Source organism: Trachypithecus francoisi, unplaced genomic scaffold (assembly GCF_009764315.1).
Source record: "Trachypithecus francoisi isolate TF-2019V2 unplaced genomic scaffold, Tfra_2.0 Lachesis_group14, whole genome shotgun sequence".
In the NCBI taxonomy this organism is placed as follows: domain Eukaryota; kingdom Metazoa; phylum Chordata; class Mammalia; order Primates; family Cercopithecidae; genus Trachypithecus; species Trachypithecus francoisi.
In genome coordinates, this window is record NW_022681459.1 from 29,353,716 (window position 1) to 29,368,439 (window position 14,724).

The window sequence follows — 14,724 nt, forward strand, 5'->3', positions numbered from 1 at the left end:
CCCGACTATGACGGGAAGCCTCTGACTGGTGTTTCCTGGGCCCCTCAGCTCAGGACTCTCTTTTAGACCTGCACAGGGTCGCTGTTGCACCCGGGCTGTCCCACAGCAGGGCATACTAATGTTGGCTGGACTTTGCTTCCAGAGCCACTTTTAAGATTCTTCAATCCCAAATGCATGACTTTTTTAAAAAAAGAAAGAAAGAAAAACAGGTTTCTAATATTAGAGAAGTACAGCCCCGAGTTGGGCCTTGTGTCCACTGCTGGACCCCATGAGGACCAGGTGGAGAGGATGCCTGCAGCCCCAGTTGTGTGCACTCTCTGTGTGCTGTATATTCTTGCAATTCCAGTCTGGTGGTTCTCAATAGCAAGACCAGCCTGAGACCACCTGTTCTGCTTTTCCCATGAGGGGCTGAATGCTCCCACCTCCACACCCTGTCCTGTTCCTGGGGTCCTGGGGGTCATTGCAGCCTGTGTGTGCTTCCTCCAGCCAGGGTGACCATCTGGTACCCCAGCCCTGAGGGTCAGCCCCAGACACTGTCACAGGTGAGAGCTCAGAGGCTGTGCCCAGCAGGAGACGTGGGCCCTGCCAGCCCTGGACGGAGGGAGAGAGGCTTCTCAGAGCCTGAGGCATGAGCCCTCAGCTGTGTCATGGGCATGGTCAGACGATGGCTGCTGGTGAGCTCAGTGACCAGGCGTCTTCAGGCAGCTTGTAACTTTGAGAGGACACAGCCTAAGGGAGGTTTGGTGGGGAGCAGCCCCACTTCCACCCTCAATAGACAAGAGGCAGTAATTAGCAGGTACCCAGCATATAGTGCTTTCTCAGTGATATCACGTGAGTCCCCAGGGGCCTGGGTACTCCGTGGTACCGGGAGCTTGCTCCCGTGGAGGAAGGGTCTCTGTGGTCCCCAGCTCTTCCATCTGCCTGTCCACCGAGGGGTACCCGTAGCTCAGCATAAGGGCTGTTCTTGGGGTTCCTGGTCCTCCTCCAGCCCTGCTCATCTGTTTAGGCCTCAAGTGCTGTGTGTTTGTAAGCATTGTTATTCATGGTCCTGCTGTACAAGCTGGTTCACCTGCAGTTCTGAGCTGCTCTCCGGCCCCTGCCCTTTCTTCCTGTGCCCCTACCCCCGCTGGGATGACTCTCCTGGCCCTCCCTGGGGCGACAACCGCCCTCTCTGTCATGAGTGGCAGTCCCAAGCTTCCTGACTGGCTTCCGCAGCTCTCTGACTCCCCTAAACAAGGCCTCAGGGACTCCACATCCAAATGAAGGCGGCACCTGGTGACAGGTTGGCATTTTCCGGTGTCCTGTCCACGAAAGACAGGAAGACAGCAGGAAGCAAGCTCCCTGGGCCAGACTCATGGAAACATACAGGCGTGGGTGTCCAGCTGGGGACCGGGTGAAAGTCGAAAACCCGGGATTGGGCCAAGGACCCCGCGGGTCCCTGTCTCATTAGGTTCCCTGAAATGTGTGGGAGCTGAAGTTGCATTCACATGATTCTTAATCATTTAACGGTGGATTCTGATCTGGTACTACACTGAGAAGTGCCCCTGGATTGGGAGTCATTATCTATGCCTCCAGTTGCTTTTGTTTGATTATTTACAGCACTTTTAAACAGTCTAGCTGAAAAAAATTAATGTGGCTTTGCTTGGGATGTGTAGCGTTTCCCCTTTTATAAAGCTCTGAGATGGAGACCTGGCAGAAATTCCAAAGCACTTTGGTGTGGCTGCAAAATGACAAACTTTCTTAATTATTAATTAAGAGATTAATAATATATTGATTATTTAATTATATGTTGATTATTTCTAAATAAATCGTATATACATAATTTATATTTACATAAATATATAAAACATAAATAATTTGTACATGTAGTAAGTGAATTATTAATTAATACAGACACATGCATAGCATATCGGGGCAGGAGCAAGCTGGTAGTGCTGCAGCCCAGAGCTGGGTTCTGCCCACGCTGGCCGAGGGCCTGGGCCCACTGGACATCACTTCCTCACTCTGAGACAGGAATGGTGGATTCCTTATAGACTAGACGATGAGTGGGAAAGTGCTTTGTAAGCTCTAAAGCATTACATGTGTGCTGGTTATCATCATTATTATAACCCGTGAAATGCAATTGAAGACGTAGACCAGGGAATTCAAAAGACACGAAGTTCATGTTCTTCCCTGGAATGCAGCCTTTTCTACCATGCATGTCAAAGGTTGCCTTCAGCCTCAGTCGTGTGTACTTGAACATCTGCATATTGCATTAGAGATAAAACAAAATGAAACGAACATGAATATGATCTGGTTTTTGCAGGATACAAGACCCTTCTGAAAGGAATTTCCGGGAAGTTCAATAGTGGTGAGCTGGTGGCCATTATGGGTCCTTCCGGGGCCGGGAAGTCCACGCTGATGAACATCCTGGCTGGATACAGGTGAGCAGCCCTGCCCTGTCAGGCCAGCAATGGGGATAGTGGAGCTCCTTCCGTCAGCCCCATCACCTGGAGCAGGCTGTGGTCTACAGCAGTAACTTCTTAACGCTCTGTACACACAGGCTCCAGCGGAGCACAAGGTGGGTTTCGGATCAGAAAGCTCTGGAATCTGTGAAGGAAACTGGGTCCAAGGGAGAGAGTGACCTTGAGGGGTTGCACTCGCCAGGGGCCACGTGATGGGTGGAGACCCACACTCAGAGAGGGGTCCCTGGGCACAGTGGCCACAGCAGCACCCTGGATGAGCTCAGCCCAGCCAAAGGGATGGGAAGAGGTAGGAAGGTCAAGGTCAGGGAGAGGGGTGGCCAGAAAACTTGGAGAGAACAGGAGTGAGTGCAAGTTGAAGAGAGACAAGGCATTTTCGGAAGAGGATGAGAACTGTTTGGCTGAGGCTTGTAGTGGTCTTAGTTGTTTAGAAGTTTGAGCTGGGTGTGGTGGCTCGCACCTATAATCGCAGCACTTTGGGAGGCCGAAGTGCGTAGATCACCTGAGGTCAGGAGTTCAAGACCAGCCTGGCCAACATGATGAAACCCCATCTCTACTAAAAATACAGAAAAAGTAGCTGGGCATGGTAGCAGGTGCCAGCTATTTAGGAGGCTGAGGTAGGAGAGTCGCTTGAACCCAGGAGGCAGAAGGTTGCAGTGAGCCGTGATCGTGCCACTGCCCTCCAGCCTGGATGACAAGAGCGAGACTCCATCTCAAAAACACACAAACAACAACAACAGCAACAAAGAAGTTCGGCGACCATTGTGTCCAATGTCATCCATTTGGGGATGCTTAGAAAACTTAGATTAGAATCTTTAGAAGTGTTTAGAAAATGCTCTATTAAAGTTAGTTATTTTCGTGTCTGATTGGTTTTATTTACTAACTTTGGCAAATAGTAATAATAGTAACAATTTCATTTACTGAAAAAATGGCAAATATCACCCTTTTCCTTAGAGCTTCTGAATTACACCTTAATGCCAGAAATTGGGATTTGAAAAAATCTCACTTATGGCAAATTCCTGCCTGTGACAGTCACATCGAAAGGTTAAAGCTGAATTCTCAGAGTGATGCAGGGCCAGAGGGGAGTGGAGTATTCCTGCAAGCGTGGCGGTTTCTCAGTTCATCAATACACCCACAGCTCTTGGCAGCCTGTATGGGTGCTTGGCATCCCAGACCTGTGGAGGCCACTCAGGACAAGGCCTTCAGACCTGGGGATCCAGGGGAAGCCAGTTGACCCCAGCCTGTGCCCAGAGGAGAGAAGGGACCCGGCCACAGACCCACAGTCATAGTAACAAACTGAGTAAAGTTGGAAGCTAGACATGCTTTCATTAGTCTCCACAGATTTGCGTCTGTTTTATTCTCCATAACATCTAGGAAATAGGGCTGGAACGACTGGATCCTCAGAAGCATAGTGTGTAGACTGCCTGTGGCATGCACCGGCTCCCGAGCTGCACTGATGCTCCCAGAATGGCAGGTGGCAGAGGCGCACAGTAGGTCTGCAGTGAGCCGATGAACCAGCTAGTGAATGAGTGTGCCTGGTGAGGCACTGCCCGCCTCACATGAGCACCTGGGAGGCGCTCAGCTTGCTCAGCAGAGAGAATTCTCCCTGGTGAAGAAGGGCCATGCACTCGGCTGAACCAGTCCAGGCCCCTCTCTGCTGGTGCTCCTTCCCAGGCCTGAAGTCTGCAGAGGTCTGGCCTTTGGGCAGTTGGGTGCAGCCTGAGCTACACACAGAATTGTTCAGAAGCCAATGTTACAAACCCCCACAAATCCAGGGGCTGTACATCCCGACCTCACGGTTGCATAGAGGACCATCCCTGCGTATCTTTGTTTGGTAGGTGAAGACAGTGCTGCCGTTTACCCTAGTATAAACATGCCATCCCACAGAGGCCTGTGTGCAGCTTTCTCTTCCCACTGGGTGCTTTCTCTGTGGAATTTCTTCCTCCTGATTGCTGCAGTGCTAGTGAGGTCCGGTCCCTTTCTGCTGCTCGGGGTCCCTGTGGCCAGTGGTTCAGCTGGGAAGATGCTGGGAGGCAAGCCCCCCTCTCTGGCTCCCCTCTCCTGCCCCGGGGAGGTGGAGGAGGAGCAGGAGCCCGGCTGACGGCTTCTCCTGTCCTTGGCTCTGCAGGGAGACGGGCATGAAGGGGGCCGTCCTCATCAACGGCCTGCCCCGGGACCTGCGCTGCTTCCGGAAGGTGTCCTGCTACATCATGCAGGATGACATGCTGCTGCCACACCTCACTGTGCAGGAAGCCATGATGGTGAGCTCCGCCCCGCTCTGCCTCTGCCCCCTGCCCCCAGTCCACACATTAGACACAGCACTGGCCAAGTGCCCAGCGGCGAGGGACCCACGGGTTCTGCCACACAGCCTGCATGGGATCAGCACCCTCCCTGTAGTGGAGTTCTAACACCAGACTTACTATTGGGACAGGTAGCGTCGTCCCCAAATCCCCCAAGACTGTGAGTTCAATGGACCTTGTTTGGCAGGGTTGGGGTCAAGTTTCTCAGAAGGTTATTAACCTGGCTGGCTTGGGTGATCTTATCCAGGGCAGCCACCATCCTATTTCCCCTGCAGGCCAGAGCTTGAGATTCTCCTTCCTGTCAGCCATCCTTGAGTTCTGTGTCTTTGGCCCAAGCACCCACACACCTGGTGCCTTGCTCAGGACCCCAAGGGTCTATTCCTCTGACTCACCTGCCTCCTAGGTGGGAAAATGAAACCAGCAATGGCCAAGCATCTCCTGGGTCCCAGGCCCCGAGCGCATAGCTCTACACACACCAGATAGGTCATCCCAAGAAAGTGGGTGGGAAATGGAGCTTCCCCCAATCAAGCCAGGAGCCCAGGGTCACAAGGCTGCTGATGGCCACACGTGGCCAGAGCTGTCTGCCTCCAAAGGCGCACCTTTAATTGCCAACTCGGCTTCCTTGCTGTGCACCTGCTTTACCCTCACAGCCTCAGTGTCCTCATCTGCAAGACCATAAGGGGTTGGTGTAAATATTGAAAGGAAAAATACAGGGAAGGTGGAGTAGAATTATGGCATACAGTTGGTGCCTAATCAATTCAACTTGGTCACTGTTTCTTTTCACTGCTAGCAAGCCTCCCCATAGTGTCTTCACTTATGTCCTCTGTGGATAAGTCCAGTATCTGGGGAAGTTTAAAAATACCTTTCCCTCTTGGGGCCACAGAAGTGTCCAGGGGATATCCTCTGCCTGGGTTTCTGGAATAGCTGGTTGTGCTCCTTGGACAGACCATGATCCAGCCAAGTGCCATACCTCTGGGCTTCCAGGGCCTTTTTTTTTGAGACAGAGTCTCACTCAGTCACCCAGGCTGGAATGCAGTAGCACGATCTCCGCTCACTGCAACCTCCACCTCCCAGGTTCAAGTGATTCTTCTGCCTCAGGCCTCAGGCCTCCCAAGTAGCTGGGACTACAGGCATCCACCACGATGCCTGGCTAATTTTTGTATTTTTAGTAGAGATGGGGTTTCACTACGTTGGCCAGGCTGGTCTTGAACTCCTGACCTCGTGATCTGCCCACCTCGGCCTCCCAAAGTGCTGGGATTACAGGTGTGAGCCACTGCTCCCGGCGGGGGCCTTTTTTTTTTAAAGGCCTAACTCATGGTGACTGATACTGCACGGACCTAATTATGAGCAGGGGCAGCCACAAGAATCCTCCCATTAAGAGGAGATTGAAAATCAGCGTGCAGCTCCGGTTGCCAATCATGGCTGGCTTTGTGTGGGGGACTGTTTATATTTCTGCTTCCTCCTTGTTCGCTGCAAAAAAAGAGTCCTCAGCCTTCATGTCTCTCCTGCTACCCTAGGAGGACATCCTCAGCTTGGTCTGCTCTGTGCTTTGGTCAGTAGATGGGGATTCTCCTTGGTTTTCCACTTGGAGAGGCCGTGACTTGGGTTAGGCATTCCTGACTTGGGTTGGGCAAAGCTTTCTCCCCATGGTGTCTGAGAGTGGCAGCTGCCCAGCGTGTCATGTAAAGGGCAATACCAAGGGGTTCTTAACTCAGCAAAGAGAAGCAGGTTACATTTGCAGACACATGATCTGCTCCCTAAGCTTCTTTGTGGGGAAACAGAAAGAGGAGAACCTGTGGGACTGTTCCCAATCACGTTCCCTGGTCCTGCGTGTTCTGTGGGTAAGCGGACGCCATCCCCCTGGGCCCAGCCTCCCTGGGTGATGTGTGCCCCGTGGAGCCCTGACTGTTGATCTGGCCTCCAAATGGACGTTCAGGTGGGGCACAGAGGATCTCTGAGGAGTTGGAAAACAGCTGCAAAGCAGCCATGAAGTTTTTCTTGACCCTAATGTTCACTTTTCCATGTATGCCTTAAGTGCAAGCTCCATGCACACTCTACTGATTCCTAAGCAGCTCCTGCATCTTGGGTAGCCCGACTTTGGCTTCTCAGTGAGTTCTTGAGTGAACCCCATGGCCACGTGCTCGAGACTCTTCGCTGGGACCCCAGCTCAATGGCTGTATTCTCCGCACATGCGACTAGGGACTCCCGCCGTCCTCTCCCAACCTCGCCACTGAACCTGCTGTGAAATGATCTATTTTCAGAATCAAATTCAGTTTGATTTTGAGTCTGAGGATTTCTTGAGGCCCTGGAGAAATACTTTGAGGCTATGGTACGTGTTACCACTCAAGGTCCTGTCTCACACGGAGGAGACATTGGCCACCTGTTGTGGAGTCCCAATCCCACATCAGACACAGTTGTGCATTTTTATGCTTTTCACCCTCACCACCAGGCAGACTGAGAAATGGCAGACAGTGGCACATGGCAGGCAGCTGGCCCTGCCCAGGAGCGCGGGCCTGATCCGGTCCAACTCTGGGGCCTGAGACCTCTTTGCCACCCGCCGCCCCCTCTACCACCCTGCATCTCACCCTCTCCTCTGATCCTCACAGCAACTTTGCTAGCTAATGAGGTGGAGAGAGCTTCACCTCACTATTGTGCCTGTGAGGAAACGGAGGCTGCATGTTTGCCCGTGGCCACAGGAGGCAGGAGGGTGGAAGCAAGGCCAGTCCTGTGCATGGCAATCTACTCTAGGTTTTCCCAAGCAGGGCCAGGAGCCCAGTGCTGTGTTAGCAAATGGGATCTCAAAAAACACAACAACAAAATGCGGCATCCTGGTGTGTCGCCCTCGTAAATTCCTGTGTTGTAAAGACTCTCCCTGTGGATAAGTTCAAGCCGCAGCAGTTTAACAGGCGGTTTGTGGAATTCCTAATTCGCAGCACTGGTTCTGCCCAGGCTATTCACCAAGCCCCTGATGGCTGGGGCTTTCTTACCTCTGAATGGCCCACATCTGACTTCTCTCCTGGGTACAGCAGAGAATTCAACTGAGACAGCAGGAAGCATGCACATGAACTGCTCTCCTGCGATCCTACCATTATGAAAGCAGGGGGCATTGGAAGCCAAGAACTCCTGGGTTTTCCATGGTGATCAGCTAGCTGCACCGTGGCTAGTTGCACTGTGGCTAGTGGCACCATGGCTAGCTGCACTGTGGCTAGCAGCACCGCGTCTAGCTACACTGTGGATAGCGGCATTGTGACTAGCTGCACTGTGGCTAGTTGCACCGTGGCTAGTGGCACCATGGCTAGCTGCACTGTGGCTAGCATCACCGTGTCTAGCTGCTCTGTGGCTAGCGGCATTGTGACTAGCTTCACTGTGGCTAGCTGCACTGGGGCTAGCTGCACTGTAGGTAACTGCACCGTGGCTCGTGGCACCGTGGCTAGCTGCATCTTGGCTAGCTGCACTGTGGCCTGCAGTGCGCGCTTGAGGCTCACAATGCCTGTGGCCATCTGTTCTGCTTCTACACTGTTGTCCTTGTCCCCTGCAGGTGTCGGCACATCTGAAGCTTCAGGAGAAGGATGAAGGCAGAAGGGAGATGGTAAGTGGGTTGTTCGGGGCCCACAAGTGGTCCAGAAAGTGCAAGAAGTGCATGTGGATGGTGCGCCTGCCGGGGCATTTTGGCACTGACTTTTCTTTGTTGATTTGTTTTGCCTTCCATATGTGAGACAGGTGACATTTCAGGGAGTGCTATGGCCTGTGGCAGCCAGAGGCCAAAAGAGGCAGATCTGGTGCACACGTTCATGGCTTTGATTCTCAGATGCAGGAGTCAGAATGTAACGTGAGGGACAACAACCTTGGCACTCATGGGGCCAGAAGATGCCAGCTTCAGGGTTAGACTAAGAGTGCTGCCCCTTTTAGTGTTTAATATGATCGATATTAGATTTTTTTATAAGACAGTAACAATGAAGAAGATGAAGTTAGTCATTCGTTTAAAAATAACCACCCTCCACCCACCTACACTTGCAAGAAGAAATTTAGTTCTTACGTGTAATTAACCGGCCTCTTAAAAAAGAAAATAAATATGTTTCCAGGATGGTGAAGACTTTCTAATCCCTTTAGCCATTTTTTTTTTTTTTTTTTTTTTGGCTTCCTAAACCCAGGGAGCAGGGACAGGTGCAGGTGGGCAGAGCCAGGTGGAGCAGTAGAAAGCCACACAGAGGGAGAGGCAGCCTGGACTCTCACACCCTCCACAGGAAACCCACTGTCTTACTCTCTACTGTGGCCAGTGCTGGTGGGATTTTCAGCGTGAGATGGAATTTGGGGAAACCCCCCTTCTATAAGATTATCTTTCTCCCCTAACACCCTTAAAGGACCACAGTCTGGCAGCTGAGAGTGGGGTTTGCTGGGTTAGTGCCAGTGGCTCGACATGGCCCTTTGTGTTGTGGTATAAAATGGAGTGATTGATGGGATAGAGTCAAACATGCTGAGAAACAGTCACAGCAATTCTATTTCGGGCATTTCCCCCTCTCCTGTCATCGGTAATAGCTAATATTAAGTAAATGTAAACCACTTTGCTATGGAAAAAAGAGCTGGATAACCTTAATGCTCCTCCTCCCCCAGCAACTGTGCCCTTCGAAACTCAGGATTCAGCCCATGTCATCAGGGCTGGGGGGTGAAATGCCCGGTGCAGGTAGAAAGAGCCCAGTGTCTGAGAGAAGGAAAACAATTCTTTGTTGCTACAGAAAACATTTTGTGTGGAATTCTTTTATTCTGCGATGGAGAAGAAAATGGATGAACAGAACCCAAAAGAGAGAAAATGTGGAAATTACATGTGTTCCTGGCCCTTCGTGGGGGCAGAAGACCCAGCCTTGTGAGTTTATTTTCTAGGCTGAAAAGCGAGAGCCCTCTCTGGACAGTGTTTTCTAACCAGTGTAACATAGACACACACCCCACACACACACCACCTCCCACGCCCGCGTGTTCCTTATACCAAGTTATGGAAGATGAGTGTTATGGCCTGTATCCCCCCAAAATGATGATATGTTAAAGCCCATGCCCCAGAAACCCAGAACTGGCTGTATTTGAAGATCAGGTCCTTACAGAGGTAATGAAGTTAAAACAGGGTCATATGGGTGGGCCTCAGTCCAGTCTGACTGTGTCCTTGTAAGAGGAGGAGAAGAGAACCCAGGCACACACCGAGGGACGACTCCGTGAGGACACAGGGAGGAGGCGGCATCTGCCAGCCCAGGAGAGGGGCCTCAGGAACCAGCCCTGCTGCCCTCCATCTCAGACTTTGGCCTCCAGAATTGAGACAGGAATTTCTGTTGTGGAAGCCGCCCGGTGTGGGAGGCTTCGTTACAGCAGCTCGTGCTGACTGAGACGGCAGTGAATGTAACAAATGAAAGCCTTAGTTCCAGGCACACAGAAGAACACGGAGAAAAGCAGGTGTCACAGTTGAGTCTTGGCAGTCTCCCACGGGAGATGACCCCAAATCAACAGAACGGGGCCCTGGGCTTGAGCCAGGGTGACCTCCACTCTCCCTGTCTGAGGTCAGCTTTGCCACCCCCCAGTCCTGGGCCCTCCTTCCCATCAGCTGCAGGACAAGAGAGGCCAGCAAGAGTGTGCAGCGCCCCACGAAGCAGAGGCTTTTCCATCCGGAGACTCAAGAAGCTGCTCCTCCCGAAGCCTGGAGGACTGCAGTGCCCCTGGGACCGCCTCTCAGGCCCTCCTTCCCATCCCCCAGCCTCCCTGCTTTCATGGGGTGTCGGAAACACTATCCAATTTCTTTGCCTCGGATAGCCCTCCATCAAGGTCCCGAAGACCCCTCCAGACACTGGCCTGCAAGCTGAGGGGCAGCTGTGGGGTCTCCAAGAGACGGTGGAAGTGGTCACTGATGCTCAGCGTGGAGGAGGAGCCGAGAGCTCTGGAGGGGAAGGCACTGGAGAGAGGGAATTCTGTCTCGATGACCCAAACCAAAGGCCCAAGGACAGAGAAGACGGTGGAGAGGCTCTCCGGGATCACTGGAGGCAGGGGGAGCAGACGCAGGAGGCAGAGGGTGGGGAGACTTGCTAACACGGAGAGGCTCTGGGGTGAAGCGGAGCTGAGCACACAGGGGAGCCCTCCACCCTGGCCTCCTGGAACCCACTGGATGGCCTTGGGCCACTGCTTGTGGTGCCCCGAGCCGAGCTTCGCCTATAATGTAGGGACAGGAAACCAGGCCCCACCTGCCTTTTGGGGCAGTGCAACCTGAATTGAATGGATTCTTTAAGGTCAATGAGCTCGATGGAGCCCATGTGATCCATATGAGAGGAGCAGTGGGATTGCTTCCCTGCAGCATAAGGCAACAGCCACCAGCCTCTTCTGGCATAGCTGGCAAAAGCTGCCCTCCCCAAGGGCTGGGTGCACAGTGAGTGCTGCTCAGCAGGCTCCATGCCAAGGACACAGCAAGCCAGGCCCTTGGACTGCCAGAGCCGGAAGACCCAGAACAAGCCGGCATCTCGGTGGAGAATGGAGGTGCCTCCCAGGAGTAGCTACACGAGGCCCGAAGGCAGATGGCACCCATAGGTGTGTGTCCTCGTGGTGCCTGGGCCCTGCCCAAGACACAGCCCGGATAAGAGCCTCCAGCTATTTTCAACTGGGTTTACAAGGGCAAAAATATCAACTCACGTGGCTGAATCATCCCTGAGGAGTGAGCCCCTGGCACCATTCTCAGATTCCTCTTCGGCTGGATGGAACAACACAGAGAGCCCTCCCCGCAGGACCTGGAGGCCACACTGCATCCTGCACATGCTTCTCACCAGCAGACCCAGCTGTTCCTCAGCCATGGTGCAGGTGCCTCTCTGACGGGCCCACCATGGTGCAGGTGCACGCCTCCCTGACGGGCCCACCATCAGGAGTGCTTCAGAACACGGCAGCATCTTCATGCCTTCACTCACTTCCCTCCAACCCCCAATGTGCACCTAGGTCGACGTTCTCTGTGTCTCATGGAAACAAAATGGAATGGAATGTTCTAGAAGATCGTGGAATTTTGCTGTGTTGTTCACGGCCTTCCTTGATCCTCAGCAAAGCACCCTCAATCCCCCAGAGCCCTCCAGCAAGGCCACTTCCTCAGGAGTGAGGTCTCCAGGAGCACCCTGGGCTGCCGAGACCCTCCCTGGAGCGCCCACTGGGAAGCCCCAGGGGGGCTGAAGCTACAAGCAGCCTTGCAATTTTTTTGTTGGTTTGTTTAGGAAAAATGTATAAATGACTGAGATCATTGTTAGTTCTTTCTGACTAGTCTTTAAAACAGAACCCATCTGGGTGGCATCACTCCTGAGAGGACACTGGAGAAAGTGGAGTGGGCCCAGCTCATGGGCAGGGGCGCAGAGGGAAAGGCACCCTTAGCAGCCTCCGCTTCCAGCATCCCCTCTGTGAGGGTAGAGAGAGAGAAGACGTGCCGCATGTGTGGGGCCCCCACAGTGAGCCTGGAAGCACCAGAGCCATTCAGTCAGCCAGCAGCGTCGCCCAGTGGTTCCAGAAGACCTGGAGGCCTCGTCCTGGGAAGACCAGCAGTCGATGCCGGCCGGGAAGAGGGCCCTGCCCACCTTGCACGCCCCCCACCCACCAGCCTTTTCCAGACAGCCTCTCAGAAGCTGTTTCTGGGTTGGCGGCCCTCAGAGCCAGGCATCCAGGGGAGGCACCAGGGCTGGGGTGAGGGCATCAGCAGGGAGGCTCAGGACAGGGCTGGAGCCCAGGTCAGCTGACCCTGTACTGCCACCTGCCCCAGCCTGTCCGACAGCCATGCCCTGGTTCTTTCTGTCACCAAAGCTGCACTTTGTACTGACTATGCATAAATAATTCAAAAGCTCAGAGTGGAAATTTTCTTCCTTGAGAGTTCTTCCTCCCTTCGGATGACTTCATCTCCCTGGAGGAGCTGCGGAGTAGGGTCCCCTTGCTATGGCCGCCAGGGGCCGGCCACCACAGGGCTGCCCTGGCGGGGTGGGGACAATAGCTGGGTGAATGCTGGAGGGAGCTACAGGCAGGCTGTCCCCAGGGTAGGGAGGCAGGGATGGCAGTGGCTGACCCAGGGCCTGCTTCTGAGATGATGCAGGGGCTGAAAGCAACACCAAACCGGCACAGAAATCTGCTGACCTTTGTGTTCCCTGAGTCGATACAGGATCAATAATCCGGAGCAGACAGGGAGGGCTCCATGCACAGTGCCCTGCGTATGTCCTGGCATGCAGCCTGCTTCCCGGAGCCCACGCCATGGTGTGGCTACCGTGGGTCATAACTGCTTTGAGGGGCACTGCAGATCTGTGTTGTTGCTTTCCTGGCACCTCAGAGACCTTGTTTTCAAGTCAAACCTATTTACAAGAACAAAAGTGACTCTGTCCCCCTTCCCAGAGCTCTGGTGTGTGTGACTATGTTCCTGCCCTTAACGCCTACCTCAGCGATGACGGGAGTGCTGGGAACAGCCCCCACGGACTTCATGCTGCCCCCCGTGGACTCCACCCTGCCCCCACCCCCGCACACTGCCCGTTGCCCCCACAATGAACTCCACGCTGCCCCCTTGCACTCCACACTGCCACCCACAGACTCCATGCTGCCCCCCGCACTCTGCATTCACTCTTTCAAGTAACCGTCACAGCGACCCTCCCCTTCGTTCTGGGCAGAAACCACCAGAAATCATGCATCGTCTCATGTCCTTTCATCAGCTACTGACTGGACACTTCCTCCGTATGGGGCACTGGGCTAGGCTTAGCAGTGAGGAACGTGCCCTGGGCACCTGCCAGAGTGCCAGAGGCCATATGACTGATGAGGATGCAGGCTCTCGTGTCTGACCCCAGCACTGTTGCACAGCCTCTGGGCAGTGCAGAGCCTCTGGGCAGTGTCTGTCCCTCATCAGGACTGCTGACGTAGAAATGGCACCTGCCCCAGTTGGCACTGGGCAGCCTGGGGTGGGCTCGACTTCTGCGGCCTCCATGTGGACCAGGCACTGTGTGTCCAGCAGGCTGAGGGCGGCCGTCCGGTCTTCCTGTGTGGGCCGTGGAGGTGGTGAGCTTTGGCGGGCAGCTCCCAATGTCTCTGGTTCTGTTGCCCCAGGTCAAGGAGATACTGACAGCACTGGGCTTGCTGTCTTGTGCCAACACGCGAACCGGGAGCCTGTCAGGTGGTCAGCGCAAGCGCTTGGCCATCGCACTGGAGCTGGTGAACAACCCTCCAGTCATGTTCTTCGATGAGCCCACCAGGTAAGTCAGGAGCATCTGGGCTGATGTCCAGGGGCAGGAACAACCCCCTCTATTCAGCAGTTCTTCCAGGTGACCCTGAGATCCTGATGTAGCCTCAGAGGGGGTGAGCTCACCCAGCGGTTCCTCCTTCCATCTGGGACCACTGGGTAGAAGAGCTGACTTACGCCCCCTCCCTCACTCAGAGACATCCCTGTGCTCAGGCCTGCACGGCATGTGTTGACCCTGGGGGTATGGCTTTGGGAGGAACTTCACAACTGTCTAGGCAGGACAGAGGTCGGGGGGTCCCCAGTCCTCTGGGCAGCGGGGAACATCCTTTCACGATGCATGTCTTTTCCGTGACACCAAGTTCCTCATGGCTCAGCCACTCTGAAGGCCAAGGTCATGGGACACCCTGGGAAACGGTCTGTCCTCAGGTGTGTTCTGGAAATGCCCTGCAGTTTAGCACATCAGAGGCTCAGAGATGCCTGCAGGACAGAATCCTGCCTCGGTTGCTCACCAGCTCTCTATACCCACGGGCGCTCTGACCCCTGTCCTGGGTGACGTCCTTTACGTTCGGGGCTCCCCTGTGGAACTGCTGCTCTGGAGTCCTGGCTCCGGTGCCCCCGGCCGCAGGTTGAGCTCGTCTGACTCCTGCATGTGTCCTGTTCAGTTGTCCCGGGGAGGATGGGTGGCCGGGAACGAGGCTGCTCCTAAAATGACTTAAGCCAGACTTTCCATTGTCTCATTTCTGCCCCTCACTCACCT

General features: G+C 54.0%; 1 protein-coding gene across 2 annotated transcripts in view; it reads left to right on the forward strand.

The window, feature by feature from the left end:
• ABCG1 (ATP binding cassette subfamily G member 1) overlaps nt 1-14,724 on the forward strand; it is a 78,963-nt gene that overhangs the window by 44,084 nt on the left and 20,155 nt on the right. For both annotated transcript variants that reach the window (XM_033232556.1, XM_033232558.1), the window contains exons 3-6: nt 2,306-2,423; nt 4,591-4,723; nt 8,301-8,351; nt 13,835-13,980. In XM_033232556.1, coding sequence (XP_033088447.1) covers nt 2,306-2,423; nt 4,591-4,723; nt 8,301-8,351; nt 13,835-13,980 — 448 coding nt within the window. The remainder of the gene's footprint in view (nt 1-2,305; nt 2,424-4,590; nt 4,724-8,300; nt 8,352-13,834; nt 13,981-14,724) is intronic.